We start from the raw sequence: 15,834 nt of genomic DNA on the forward strand, positions 1-15,834 counted from the left end.
GCCAGAGCTCCAGTACAGGTATTACACCACCTGCCAGTGAGGAAGCTGACACTTGTACATGGGCGGGCAGCAATGCAAATCAGGAACCGTCAGCAAGTACTTGAGCCGTTCCGGCTGCCAGGTGCTGAGAGTGCAGGAGGATATGGGGGCTGTATGACACAGGGCAGCTGCATTCACAAGGGAAGAGATGACAAGCCAAGGACCATGCAGGAAGAGTTACCTGCACTTGCTGTGGAAGCGACTGTCTTCTATCAGGGCGTCAGATGTGACACGATGGTGGCTACGAAGGATCCCTATGCTGGAGTGGGCTCCAAAGTATAAACTACGGGAATACTTCTTTCCAGACCTTATCTCGGGGATGATGCTGTCAGTGCAGCAGGTAGCACAAGGTAATACGCTCATTCACCTATCATACATCACCTGTCGTAGTGATCTGACTTATGCTGCGTTTACACGGAACGATTATCGTGCGAATACGAGAGATCGAACGATCAAATGACGAGCGAGAAATCGTTCATTTTGATCTTTCAACAAGTTCTCAAATCGTCGTTGATCGTTGGCAAAAAATTCGCAGATCGTTCCGTGTAAACAGTCGTTCACTGATTTTACCTATGTGCGAGATAGGCTTAAGCGATCGCAAAACGCTCGCAAAACGAATTTTCTGTACGATATATCGTTCCATCTAAACGCTGTTCGTTATAAAAAAAAAAATCATTAATCGTACGATCGGGCGAATTATCGCTCCGTGTAAACGTAGCATATTGCTACGTTTACACGGAGCACTAATTCGCCCGATTGTACGATTAACGATTTCGAAGTAACGATTTTTTTTTTTATAACGATCAGCGTTTAGATGGAAAGATATATCGTAACGAAAATTTGTTTTGCGATCGTTTTGCGATCGCTTAAGCTTATCTCACACATAGGTAAATTCAGTGAACGACTGTTTAAAAAATCTAAATGAACGATTTTATTGATCGTTCGCCGCGTTTACACGTACGATTATCGTTCGAATTCGAACTTTATCGCGAAAATTCGCCCGAAAATCGCTCCGTGTAAACGTAGCATATGGGTCCATTTACACAGAAAGATTATCTGATAGATTTTCTGCCAAAGATTTGAAGCCAAAGCCACAAGCAGACTATAAACAGAGATGAGGTCATAAAGGAAAGCCTGAGATTTCTCCTCTTTTCAAATCAATTGCTGGCTTTGGCTTCAAATCTTTGGCAGATAATGTTTCTGTGTAAATGGACCCTTATGGGACTATACACCATGTGTCATATAAGTGGATAAGAGTAGTTTGTGTATCTTATTATCCCAAAAGACAGACTCAGTAAGTAACATGGAGGATTCTCTCAATATCTTATCCCTCGGCCTCCTGAGACTGTTTGCTTTTCCATTTTGTCACCGGTATTAAGGCTGTTATATCATACCTGGCATTGTGCCACCGGGCACAGCGCTCCATTGTTGTTTTACAAGGAATGTGATAGAAAGCAGAATGTTTGCCCTTTTTTATATAGTTTTATCATGTTTGTAGCCAAAACAAGCAGTTGATTATAAAAAAGTAGAAGTGGAATCTTCCCTATATACTTCCACCAACTTTTCCATCCACTTTTGATTTTTTGGCATAAAAAAACGCATCAAACTGCTGCACTGAAAAAGCACATGTGAATACAACCCAGGTTTAGGATCCAGCAGGAAAGAAAAGTAGAAGTCTATCCTTTATATCTCTCATTCATTTGGAATCCACTACTGGCTTTGGCGGAAAAAAAGAGAGAGAATAAATAACTTCCACTTTTAGCCAGACCCCCCCCCCCCCCCCAAGACCTTGTATTTAAAAGAAAAAAAGTCAGCAGAAGTTTAACACTTTCAAATTTTTTTCAAACATTTTGACCTTTTTTTTTTTTTTTAAAGTTTTACGTCAGATTTTTTTTAAAAGTTTTACGTCAGATTTTGTAGCTATATTTTTAGCCCCTTTTTGGGCAAAAAAGTGATAACCATTTTTCAATTGGGATGTATTTTTTGTTGTTAAGGGGGTATTCTGCTCAAACATAACTTTCCATATATTGCTGCCCATGGTGAGACTAACAATTCCTTCCATACTTGTTATTATCTATTCAGTTTCCTCACAGTTCTGAGCTGCTGCTTTCTGCTGAAGACACAAAAATCTGTGTGTGAGCTTTTCTCTCCGTCAACCCTCCCCCCCCCCTCCCTTTGGAGAGGGCTGATGTAAACAAGTCCCTGGCAGGCCGTATGTGCAACTTTGTAGCTTCTTTGTAATGCTGGGAGGGTTAATCTGAGGTCAAGTTGCTGATGAACTTACTGTGATTAATTATCCTGTTACTACAGAGTTGCTTCAAAGTTGCATATAGGGACTTGTTTACATCAGCCATGACTGAAGGTGTATATATGTGTGTGTGTGTGTGGGGGGGGGGGTACAGAGAGAAAAGCTCACACACAGATTTTTGTGTCTTCAGCAGAACGCTGCAGCTCAGAACTAGGGGAAGGAGACTGAATAGATAATAACAAGAATGGAAGGAATTGTTAGTCTCACCCTGGGCAGCAACATATGATTATATCCCTTTAAGAGCCCAAAGATGATACCAAGATGTGTAAAATTAAGCCTTTTTGACAATATTTTAGTTTTTGCCTCAAAAAATTGAGTTATTTCTCTGTAGTACTTATTATGCATCTTGTTGTTATTTTCAGGTCTAGCCTTTGCAGTCATGTCATCTGTTCATCCAGTATTTGGGTTGTATGGTTCATTCTTTGCCCCGCTGATATACGCCATATTTGGGATGAGTCGTCATGTTATAACAGGTGAGAAGAAAAAAATGTTGGGAGGTCAAGTTGCTGATGAACTCACTGTGATAAATCCTCTGGCATTACAAAGTTGCAGATAAAGCTTGCCAGGGGTTTGTTTACAAAAGCCGTCTTGGAAAGGAAGGGGGAGTAAGTAGCCTACAGCTGAAGGGACATTGAAAAATAACATAAAAACAACATTGTTATGTTGTTTACAAGCAGATATTGAGCTTGCCGTTGCTGTGTAGAGTAGAAGTTGCCTCTAATAGTCCACCATGCATAGTAATGTTATTAATGGCGCCTTATGGCCATTCTCAGAACAACAAAGCACATTATGTCTCTCTGTCTGCACAGTCTGCTGTTTATTTTGCAGGGACCTTCGCTATCACATCTCTGATATCATGTGCAGCCGTGGAGCGGCTTGTTCCACTGAACAGCAGCAATGTCACCAATAACTCGCTGGGGGACCTGGTCTTATCTGACTTTGAGATGAAAAGAATAGGAGTCGCTGCCGCTGTGACGTTTCTTGGAGGGGTCATCCAAGTAACATATTTCATCTCATATTTGTTCACATATCATTTGCAGTCATTGGCCATCCATTTTGTGCTACTGTCGAAAATATATTTTTAGGACATGTTTAAAGTGCACTGTCATTATAACTTTAAAAATCTAAATCAACAGTAGATGTGATATAAAGCAAGTTAGCAATTTACATTCATTATATTTTTTAGTTCTCATGAAGAAAACGGCACTTCCTGTTTTCTGACACTTTTTTTTCTTAAAGAACAGGAAACAGTCAGAAAACAGGAAGTCCTGTATATCCCAGGCCATATGAGCGCTCACAGAGAGAAGGCAGTCATGTGACTGATGGATCCGTGACTCTCTGTACGGGAATTCACAGGAATTTCTGTGTTTAGTCTGTTTTTTTTCAACCAGCACAAGGCAGAAAAATCTGCCTTCAGGAGACTGGACCTGGATTTCTGGTAAGTTCAGCTTTGTTTTACAGCAGGATAACAAAAAAAAATGAATGTATATTGCAAACTTGCTTTATTTCACGTCTACTGTTGATTTAGATTTAGAAAATTATAACGACAGGTACACTTTGAGGCTGGGTTCACACTACGTATATTTCAGTCAGTATTGTGGTCCTCATATTGCAACCAAGGAGTGGATTAAAAACACAGAAAGGATCTGTTCACACAATGTTGAAATTGAGTGAATGGCCGCCATATAACAGTAAATAATTATTTCAATATAACAGCCGTTGTTTTAAAATAACAGTAAATATTTGCCATTAAATGACGGCCATCCACTCAATTTCAACATTGTGTGACCAGAGCCTTTCTGTGTATTTAATCCACTCCTGGTTTTGGTTGCAATATGAGGACCACAATACTGACTACAATATCTATCTATGTATATATATATATATATATATATATATATATATAGTGTGAACCCAGCCTAAAACTGTGGATCGGTGCTCTTTTCCCGAGCTATTAAACAGGCCGATTTTTGGGCAGCAAGGCCTGCATGGACATTGTTAGTGATGCCCGTGCAGCCTTTGCATTTAGTGTAAAATAATAAATATTAACTCACCTTACCACGTTCCCGGGCGTCCACGGAGGCCTTCTGCGCTGTGTTCAGCTCTGCCTTTGCTCCGGTCTTTGCAGTGAGACAATTATTGCCTGAGACGGGCCGCTGTCAGTGACTAGCTGAGTGGCCGGTCTCGGACGGAGATTGGCTGAGCAGCCTGTCACTGCAAAAACTGGAGCAAAGGCAGAGCTGAACACAGCGCAGAAGGCCTCCGAGGATGCCCGGGAACGCGGTAAGGTGAGTTAATATTTATTATTTTACACTATAATCATCCGCCGTTGGCCGTGAATCGCTATTACATGTAGCGATGTGTGATTGGCACCTGATGATTTTAGGTCTGATCCTAAAGAAACGATCAGCCAATGATCGTTTCATCGGCTGATCGTTATCTTTATCACACGGAGGGATAATCTGCCGGATCAGCCTGATTCAGCTGATTATCGCTCTGTGTAATAGGGCCCTTAGTCTCAGAGATGGGAGTGAGAGGATTATGGAGGATGTTAAGCCCCTATTACACGGGGCGACGGAGAGGAGCAAAGGAGCAATGTCAGTGCTCGCTTGCCCCTCGTTCCCCACTCGCTGCCAGTGCTCTTACACATGTCGGCAGTGAGCAGGTGAGTACAGGGGGGGCCGCAGGGAGCTGCATTGGGGACTGCCTGGGTGATTTCTAGGTTGTCCGGGCAGCCCATAGCAGATAGCAGTGGTCTACTGCCGCCACTCCTATTCCATTGAAGACAATGAAGCTAATTTGTAAAAAGAAGTAATCCTGGATAACCACTTTAGAATTGTGTTCCCCGCTGTGGTCCTATAGTGGGAACATAGCCTTAAAACTATAACTAGGTATCATCACACCACAAATAATAGATTTTCTAAAGTGGAAGAGAATGTATTTAGAGAGTGATTAGGAGGAAGGTCATATTTTTGAGTGACATATTCCTTCATTTAACTTTGTAGTAACATCAAAAAATATAAATGGAAAAGATGAAATCGAAGTAGTGAAAAGATGAAAACATAAAGATATTATTAACAGTTGTGTATAACACTTTTATCACCTCTGTAAGGTTATGTAGTGTTTATAGTGCTGGCAGGAGAATAGAGGTGTTTTGAAAGTATCAGAAATTCTATCTCTGTCATCAGTGACAACAATAGAAAAGTTGTATGAACTACAGTTCTTGGAAGTAGGACAGAAAAATAATAAACAAAAAGGGGGGAGGGGATACATCGTGTTGAGTGAAGGAGAGAGAATGTCCGTCACATGTTGTTAGAAATGAGAGATGATTATTATGGGGATGTATCAGAGGCCCCTGACTGATTTCATCACTAGAAAGGTGAATCGTCTAGTTTTACAATTGTTTTCATATTTTTTGTATTGAATATAAATTTTAAATATAAAAATTTAAGTGGTGCTCACCCACTCCAGTCCCCCACAGCTCCTATTTCAGCACCTTCCAGTCCCCCGCTCTTCAACACTTGTCCCTACTTCCAAAACATATCTGAAGGACCTGCTTGCTCAGTCAGTCACTGGCCACATAGGTTAAATAGAACATCTCAATCAGTGATTGGTTGAGAAGGCAGGTCCTATTAAGATGTCTTATCTCAGAAACAGAGCAAGCAGAGATCGGAAGTTTCTGGCACAGGAGCGGCAAGGGAATGGGGTAGATGAGTATGAATTATTTTTTAATTGTATTGGCCTAAAATATCAAAAATTTTGTGAACCCAGACAACTCCCTTAAAGAGGTTGTCTGGGAAAAATTAACTTTTTCCCTATCTACAGTATAGGGGAAAAGTAAGAGATTGCGGCGGGGTCTGACCTCTTTCTTTCTTATAAATACAGCCGCAGGTACGGCACATGACTTGCGGCTCTATTCATTCCTATGGAGGTGCCAGAGAGAGCTGAGTAAGCCAAAAAGTGCTGTGTTTAGCTCTTTTCGGCAGCTCTATAGGAATGATAGAGTGGCGGGTCATGTGACATAGCAGTGGCTGTATTGATAAGAAGGAATCTTTCACTATCCCCCTATCCTGTGGATAGGGGAAAGGTTAATTTTATCTAAAGAACCTCTTTAATACTTTCACCGTCCACCTAGGACAACACTGTACTAAGATATCCCTTCAACAAAGACTGCAAAAGAGAATTGTTTTGAAATGCTGATGTTGCTGTCTCCATCACAGATGTCCATGTTCTTGTTAAATTTGGGCAGTGCGACCATCCTATTATCAGAGCCTGTAGTTAGTGCGATGACAACGGGCGCAGCCACTCATGTGGTGACATCACAAGTAAAGTTCCTACTAGGAATAAAGATGCCATATATATCAGGACCATTGGGAATGTTTTACGTAAGTATCATGCAGTATTGTAGTGCATTTTCTAGTGGCATCACCATGCTTCCCCCAGCATAGTGGAGGTCCCATATACACTATCTGTACACAGATGCAGCTCTTAGCTGTTGTAGTTATGATGTGTTAATTACCAAATTAAAAAAAAAAAACAATGATTCAAATATTTTTAAAAGGGAACAGGCTGGGTTACAAAATAAGGTTTACTCACCTGCCTGATCCTCTGCTGCTGCTATTCTGACATTTCCTGATTCCTTGCTGATCTCTACTTCATGGTCCTTGTCTTGACACACAGGTAATGCCCACTCAGCCAATCATTGTCTGCAACAGTGACCCACCTCCACCAGTGATTGGCTGAGCAGGCATTTGCTTGTGTCAAGAAGGGGCCCAGGAAGTAGAGGTTATAGGAGACCCATTGAGTGATGGCATGGCAGCATTGGATGACTGGGTAGGTGAGTTACTTTCTTTTTTGCCTGGCCAGCTGGTTGGTTATATTTTTCTTCTATAGAAAAGATCAGCCATTCTGGAATTGATGCCCCATAGTGCAAGCCACTTGTATGTCCTCCAGAAGCCAATACACCTTTCCTCCTACACAAAGCTAGGGTTCTTACTCTGCCCAATGTGCATATATTATTTGATTTTCTTTATTTCTCCTGTAATATTTAGGATCCTTTTTTATATTTTTTTGCAGATCTATAGCTATATTTTTAAAAACATCAGAATGGTTCATATAGGAGCTTTGATCTTCTCCATTCTCTCCCTCGTGGTGCTAATTCTAACAAAGGAGCTTAATGAAAAGTACAAAAGTAAAATCAGATTTGTTATACCCATTGACCTGGCACTGGTGAGTCCTAAGGGGGGGTGGCGTTTAACATATGCTATATAACATATTAATATGTAATTAACTAATTATACATATTGGCCAACAAAAAATGGACAGATAAATAGCAACAAATAACTTTCTCATGGAATGTGATTGGTTGCTATCTGTCTTAAGCTGGCCATACACCTTCTATAACTGCCGGCCATCAATTATTTTGAACATTTCGAACCTTTGGCACGGGCAAGCTCTCATGTGTTGTCTATGAGAGCACTCTGGCTGTGGCTTATCTCTTTCTGAACAAAGACTTCGGACGTGATGGAACTTCATCTGGCGGTGGTTGTTATGGTGGGGGCCAATACACACTAGAGACTGATGGCTGAATCTGCCCCGGCTGACAGTAGTATTAAGTGTATGGCAGCCTTTTTACAAAAAAAGATGTCCAATAGCAGGGGTGGCATTCATATTTTAAGCTACTGATCCTCCTTATCTGGTAACAGTGACTCCAAGTGGTGGAACCACTGGGGGAAGTTTAAAGTGTACCTGTCATTATAAAAAAAACTTTTGACATGTCATAGAGACATGTCAAAAGTTTTGATCGGTCCGGGTCTGAGTGCTCAGACCCAGACCCATCGGGAGATATAGTATGGAGAAGACGTGCAGCAGCGGGTCCACTCTCCACTCTGAATTTAAAAAAAAGAGTCAGGGTCCTATTCCACGGGCCGATGGGGGCCCGATCAATAATGTAAACGAGCGCCGATCTGCTGACAGATCGCAGCAGCTTCGGAGCGGCCTGTCTGAGCTGACAGACCGCTTGCCGCGCACCGATATTCCGCGTCGGTGGGTGCCCGATGATTTTAGGTCTGCACCTAAATAAACGATCAGCCGATGACATGATCATCGGCTGATCGTTGTCTCTATTCCACAGAGCGATAATCGGCCGAATCGGGCTGATTATCGCTCCGTTGAATAGGCCCCTCAGACTTATAATGGCCTTCTATGGAGCCCGACTCTTTTTAACTAAGAGCGGTCCTCTCCCTGCTCTATCTCCCGATTGGTACGGGACTGAGCACTCAGACCCAGACCTATCGAAGCTTTTGACGTCTCTATGACATGTCAAAAGTTTTTTATAACGACAAGTACACTTTAAGAAGGACAAGACAGTCTAGTGATGTACTCTATTCTGTCTCCTCCTCTCACTAAATGGGTGGCAAAGCATCGTGGGTAGCAGTAAGTAACATCAGACAATGCCCCCTCCATAACAGCTGCGATGGGGCAGGATTATGGCAAAGTTTTTTCTGGTTTTGCAAATTGACTGTGATTTTAACAACCAGTATGGTAGAAATGGGGAGAGCCGGCTGAATCCCACCCACACTTACTATTATAAAGTCTGTCTCTCCCACAGATAATCTCATCATCTCTTATTTGTTACTTTGCTGATATGCCTAAAACTCATGACCTTGACGTGGTTGGACATGTGCCTAAAGGGTAATTTGTTTTCTTTATATCTATATCAATTTATTTTGAGAAATCAACTCTCCACTTCTTTAGGCTGGGTTCACACTATGTATATTTGAGGCTGTATTTGGTCCTCATGTCAGGTCCTCATAGCAACCAAAACCAGGAGTGGATTGAAAACACAGAAAGGATCTGTTCACACAATGTTGAAATTGAGTGGATGGCCGCCATATAACAGTAAATAACGGCCATTATTTCAATACCACAGCCGTTGTTTTAAAATAACAGCAAATATTTGCCATTAAATGATGGCCATCCACTCAATTACAACATTATGTGAACAGAGCCTTTCTGTGTTTTCAATCCACTCCTGGTTTTGGTTGCTATACAGCCTCACAAATACAGCCTCAAATATACATAGTGTGAACCCAGCCTAATTAAACTGGAAAATAGTTCTCTAATCTTCCTTCCAGTGCACCCCCACTTATCTATCATACTGCACATTACCAGGTACTGCCTAATTATAGACAGCCCCTTTAACTAGAGAGCTAATGTGGCTCCTGAGACCCTCTGAAATATTAGCTGTCTGGGTACATAGGGAATGTATATTATTACATGGTGATCATTCAGATGGATGGACGGTCATGTAATACATGGTTGGCCGAGTCTACCCATGTGGGAGCTACTATTTTTCATAGCTACTTTCCACTCTGGCTCATAGGGGGAACCTCTAAATTATATTGTTTTCCATTGTTTCTCATGACACATCATATGACCTTCATGTCCAACTACAACCTGGTATAATGTCCTTTAGGGAGATACATCTCCACAATGGGCTACAAGTAACCACTTGTATTACGCCCATGGCTTCCTCTGAATGGTCTTAGCTATAGGGACGGCAAAAGGTAGGATTTTTTTAAGACGAACTTCTTAGCAAAGGCTATTTTTGTCTTTCTTTTTTAGAATACCCCTCCCACAGGCACCACCAATGGACATCCTCCAGGATGTTGTTGTGGAAGCATTCGGGGTGGCCTTGGTTGGATATGCTGTATCTATATTTCTTGCTTACAACTCATCTAAGAGGTTCAAGTACCCTGTTAGTGAAAACCAGGTAAGTCTCACTTATCCCACTATGAAAGAAGTGGCGGAGCTCACCGCGCTCTGCTGTTTCCGTAACTCCCATAGGCACATATTCTGTTTCTGTAACTCCTATTCACTTGTATGGAAGTTTAAGAAACCGTGGAACAGAATGAGCTGAGCTCTATCCATAATCCAGGCCATCCCTCTGTTCAGTCAATGGCTATGTTCACACACAGTAAAATAAAAGCTAAATACGACCATACTTTTGAGTGTAACATACATTCTATACAGATCCATAGTGCTCCATTAGCCCAGCGGAGTCCAAAAGAATGACCTTTTGGCCTCAATGTGGCCAGTATATAATATTATATTAATATATAGGTGATAGAGGTCACTATATAGTGTCCCTTGAAAGTCTCCTTTTAATTTATACTCTGGGAGGCCATGAATGTGGTGTGAACAGAGCCTTACTACAATTTGGGATTTAGCAAATCATACAATAAAGATCACTTACATTGTTCTGTGCAGCTGATTCAGAGATATAACATGGACAATAAGTAGTCCTCTCCATTATGTGCAAGAGCCCAGTCATCCTGGATATTCATGAGCACCAGAAAACACCGCCCACCAGCAGCTGGAGGGAGGGGGAGGGGTGCGGCAAGAATCCTATTCTCCTGCATATTTGGAGAACGTCTGAACAGAATGATGTAACTAATACACCGATCTGTTCAACATTTCTGTCACAATACTACCCTAGTGACAGATTCCTTTTAATGTTTATAGGAAACAGAACATTTGAGGACCTGTATGTTGTAACATGAATGTGTCTTATCTCAGATATTTATTTCAGGAACTCTTTGCCCATGGACTCAGCAACATAATTCCATCGTTCTTCTTTTGCATTCCAAATTCAGGAGCCCCAGTCCGTACTTTTCTATTATACAACACTGGATCGAAAACCCAGGTCGGTATCCTGCATTATTATTGTTATAGTAAAGAAAATGTACAGCTAAGGCTAGGTTCACATATATCAGTTTCATGGGGATAAGCTGATGGGAGAATGCATCACTTGCCATTAGACTTTTCACCTGTCAGAGCCTGTCACCTGTCAGTCCTGCGAGGACATTTTTTTAAGCCCGGTGCAAAAAATGCCGGACTTAAAGGAGAAGTCCGGCAAAATTTTTCATTATTAAGTATTGTATGCCCCTCCCCCCGGGCTGTGGCTACTCTCCAGCAGCCACAGCCCGCACAGCTCTGGGAGTCGGGTCGTGACATCATCATTTTATCCAGGAAGTGAAGCCTTGATGCAGTAGTGCAGGGAAAAAAGCACTTCAGTATTTCCAGGAAACTTAACTAGTTTTCTTATTGTATGCCCTGCCGCAATGTTGTGTTGTAACCATTACTGGCTCTGATTGGCTCATGCTCAGCACCCAGTGTCAGGGATCTGGTCAGCTGACTATAACTAGGGCTTAGTTTGGAAGTAGGTCTTATATTTCAAGTCTACTCCAAAAAGCCTGCAAATGAAGCTAGGACTTATTTTCGGGGTAGATCTTATTTTTAAAGAAAAAAAGTTTGTAAATTAGCTCAGCTGTGTTCTTTGTCCATTGCTGTAAGCTCTCCTCTTGTCTGTAAGCGTTCTATAGTTCTGCATCTAGTGATAGCGGCTGAGGTTGTAGTCCTTAGCTGTGGAAGGAGCAAACCCTGATCCATTCCTCACTACCTTCTAAAAATCATTGGGGGAGATTTATCAAAGGGTGCTCACCAGAGCATTATATTTCAGTATACAGTACTGTCTGAAACAACTAAAAGAAAGACTTACTAAGATGCAAACATAAATTTATTGTGTCCAAAGGTCAAAATTTGCAAGTAATAAATTTAAGAGGTAACAGTTACCAGGTATGGCAGCAGGTACTGTCAGGTAAGTTACCCTATTATGCCCTGCCTAATGTACATTGGAGGCTGCTGGGTTAGGCGTCCCCTTACCAGACGGGATATAGCCCCTACACTGGGAGACCGTCACAATGTGTGAAGTCGAGGTGAGGTAGGAGAATAGATTATCAGTTAAAGAAAAGATAGAAGGGTCCCATCAGGTGTATGAGATATGGACTTAGAGATAATTAATCAGGACATTGACTGAATGAGAGCACCCTCTTATGGAGAGCTCTCCTTGTCCAGCTCCAATCCATCACACAATGCTTGGTGTTCTGTATGTCCAGGTGAGGACACCTACCCTAGCCCGGCACCTGTCAGCATTCATAGTAAACCGCTTCTTTGAGCCTACTAGAAAAGCAAAGACCAGCACCAATACTGAGAGACTACAACACCTACAACCACTCAGGGTTCATCTCTTCAGGGTGTGTGGCTTCTTATCCACATGGACTTTTTGCCCTAACCAGGGCCTTCGATACCAGTCCCACATGAGGGGCCATACCGATTCAAGGTGCCCATATCAAATAACTGCCAATTGCATTCTCAAGGGCCACCTTTACATACCAGCAGGACATCCACAACTAATATTAGTTTTAGTTTCCAAAACGTCTTCTGACCATCATCATCTGTATACATCTGACTATCATCATCTGTATACACGACCTGGATACAGGACTTTGTAACGAGACCTCTAACCGAGGACAGCAGTATCTCCACATAACTCCCTGATGAACCTATGCACACCACATGGGGGAAAGGAGTTGGAAGTGGATCCTGAACACATTCTAAAGACTCTTTTGGAGGGTGCTCTCATTTAGTCAATGTCCTGATTAATTATCTCTAAGTCCATATCTCATACGTCTGATGGGACTTTTTTATCTTTTCTTTAACTGCTAATGTATTCTCCTACCTCATCTCGACCCCACATTTTGTGACGGTATCCCAGTATAGGGTTTATTTCCCGTCTGGTAAGGGGGCGCTTAAACCAGCAGTCTCCAATGTATGTTAGGCAGGGCATAATAGGGTAACCTCCGTGGCAGTACCTTAGCCCGCTGCCATACCTATTACCTCTTTAATTTATGATTGGAAACTACTTACATATTTTGACCTTTGCACACAATAAATTTATGTTTGCACTATCTTTATGTCAACCACTTAAGTCATTCCTTTAGTTGGTTCTGTTTGAGTAAAGAAAAAAACTCGTGGGGAGCACCTACAGTCTTTTCTCTCTGTAGCTCTCTTCTTTCCATACTTCAGTATACTGTCTGGTATGTGCTGGCATTGTTTTGACCCTTAACTTTTGCCATGTTTGCTACATACCCACTCTTGCTATTATGTGGAGGCATTGGATACCCGACAGAGACATCTTTTCTCCTTGCTTGGCACACCAATGGAGTTCAATCCACAGGCTGTAGTTGGTCTTAATATGAAGATAGCAGCACAATACTGCACTGCCACAAAGCTGCCTAGGTGAATGGGCTATGGGGGCATATGACAGCTCCGGGATACTTGTGCCACCCAGGCTCATCGTCCTCTTGCCCTGGATTCGGCAAGCAAATAGATCCTAATCAGCACATTTGTCCTTGAACTTGAGTATTCCCCACGTACAGAATGTGCCATCTAGTCATGTGACAGTGGTTTATTAGAGACAAGACATTCTGCTCCACCAGTTTCCCTGCATTCTTTCTTATCTTCTAGTAGAGACAATGTCAAATTCAGCCTGAAGCTACATATTACATTCTGACAGATCAGTAGGTGTTACACATGTGCCCTATTCGTTCATCTGTATATACAAACCAAGGTCTTTAGCGCACCAACAATCTCATCGTAAATCTACAGCTGAGGAGATGCTCTATTGTGTACTTCCAAACACTGGGTCCAAATAAGCCTCTATCTGCATGTACAGTCCTGTTGACAGAAAGATGATGGCACTGAGGCATAGGATACGGTGTTGGCCTTGGTCTGTCCCGACCCCCCCCTCCCCCACTAGGTGCCGCCCAAACCACTCACATTATAATATGCCACTGGTGGTGCCTATTAATCATCCCTATGCCATCCTCCCAAAACACAATAGGGTTTTGTGTCCTTCACCATGCCATGTCCAGTCCTGGGGTCTGCCTCTATCCTGGGGCTGGTATTAAGCCTAAAAACAAGTTTTATTCCGGTGGCACAACGAGGAGGGGTCTCAATGAGGCAGGGCCTAGAGTATCCATGCCCTAGGTCTGCAGCGCCTCTGTCCCCACCCCCATCCAGCCCAGGGGCCTGTCAATAAAGAATAAAGGTGCTGCAGGCCTAGGGTATAAATGCTGTGAGCCCCACCTCATTGACACCCCTCCTCGCCGCTGGAATAATACTTGTTTTTAGGCATAATACTGGCCCCAGGAGAAAGGCAGACCCCGGAACTAAACATGGCGTAGTGAAGGCTACAAAACAGTATTGGCAGTTTGGGTAGGTGGCGGCAGGTTTAGATTCACTTTAAGCTTATATGATGTGTATTGTATTGGATAATACAGTAATTTTTTTTTGTCCTTTAGGTGGCTGCTTTGATATCTTGCTTTTTGGTCCTGTTTGTCATTTATGTTGTAACACCACTCCTGTACTGGCTGCCTATGGTAAGTGAAACAATGGTAAAGGGAGATAAATCTCTGGCCCTGCATTTAAATGGGCACTGTCACTTTGTCATCATTTAATCTGTCAATCTTTCATCATCTGCAATTCACATTCCAAACTGCTGACACTGTTAGATAGCTGTTAGGACAAGGAGACACATGGTACCTTTCATACATCTGTCTGTGCTTCCAGAATGTAGAGGATGGTTTAATTCTATAGTACAAAGAGTCAAAGAGGAGTTTCCTGAGCTCCTACTCCCCCCTCATATCTGACCCTGTAAGGGACATAGCTTTCAGGTGTCAATCAAGCAGGGAGGAGGGGAAAGGGAGGCATTTCAGCTTTCATCAGGAGCTAGGGGAGGCCTCTTTGACTTTTTGTTCCAGAGAATAAAAGCATTTATCTACATCCTGGAAGCATACTGTAGATGGATATATGAATGGAATTCGTATCAGCAGTTTGGAATATGAATTAAATCTGACAGATTCCCTTTTGATGTGTTGCGGAGACATACCATGTAACACAAATCTAACAGCACCAATAAAAAGCTCAACTTGCCTTTGAAGGTAGATGGTGGATGCATGCCAGAAAGGCGGCAATGTAACATTGTCCATAGAGTAATCCAACAGCATCCAGTAGTGTGCAAGAGAAAGTGGGCAGAGAAGATATAAGCCGCACGCTTCTTTCCCCAGTCGTTATCGTGTATGGTGGATTTCTGACTACCCAGACCCCAAAAAATCTGTAACAATAAGTAAGTGAATGGTACATCTTAAGTTACGAACTACTAACCTACCTTTGTATTGCAGTCTGTTCTGGCTGCTATAATTATTGTAGGACTGAAAGGCATGCTGATACAGTTCAGAGATCTGAAGAAATATTGGAATGTGGATACGTTTGATTGGGTTAGTACTGTAAGAATGGATGTCCTTTATTTCTTACACAAATATTGCATTCAGATTGGTGGGAAATCTTAGGAACCAAGTTTGGGAAATCGTGAGTCTAAGTGGGCATTGTGGGGGGTGTTGCCAGGGCCTAAATATCCCAATTAGGGCTTTTGAAATTTTGTCAAATATGTATTGCATTCTAGTTACTATATAATTATTGGCAGACACTTCCCTGGTTTATGACTAGCTATTAGGATTGCCATACATGCACCAGAGCTTTAAAGCTATCAATGGCACTCAAGGAAACCACCCTGGGATCCCATT

The 15,834-nt window shown here is 42.3% G+C and overlaps 1 protein-coding gene across 3 annotated transcripts in view; it reads left to right on the plus strand.

The window, feature by feature from the left end:
- Nucleotides 1-98: 98 nt before the first annotated feature.
- The window catches only part of SLC26A7 (solute carrier family 26 member 7), a 29,783-nt gene continuing 14,047 nt past the window's right edge, over nt 99-15,834 (plus strand). For all 3 annotated transcript variants that reach the window (XM_069957370.1, XM_069957371.1, XM_069957372.1), the window contains exons 1-10: nt 99-389; nt 2,710-2,820; nt 3,176-3,345; nt 6,568-6,732; nt 7,424-7,576; nt 8,958-9,040; nt 9,974-10,121; nt 10,941-11,054; nt 14,554-14,631; nt 15,433-15,528. In XM_069957370.1, the coding sequence (XP_069813471.1) occupies nt 188-389; nt 2,710-2,820; nt 3,176-3,345; nt 6,568-6,732; nt 7,424-7,576; nt 8,958-9,040; nt 9,974-10,121; nt 10,941-11,054; nt 14,554-14,631; nt 15,433-15,528 (1,320 nt within the window). In that variant the 5' untranslated portion in view covers nt 99-187. The remainder of the gene's footprint in view (nt 390-2,709; nt 2,821-3,175; nt 3,346-6,567; nt 6,733-7,423; nt 7,577-8,957; nt 9,041-9,973; nt 10,122-10,940; nt 11,055-14,553; nt 14,632-15,432; nt 15,529-15,834) is intronic.

This window comes from Dendropsophus ebraccatus, chromosome 2, assembly GCF_027789765.1.
Source record: "Dendropsophus ebraccatus isolate aDenEbr1 chromosome 2, aDenEbr1.pat, whole genome shotgun sequence".
In the NCBI taxonomy this organism is placed as follows: domain Eukaryota; kingdom Metazoa; phylum Chordata; class Amphibia; order Anura; family Hylidae; genus Dendropsophus; species Dendropsophus ebraccatus.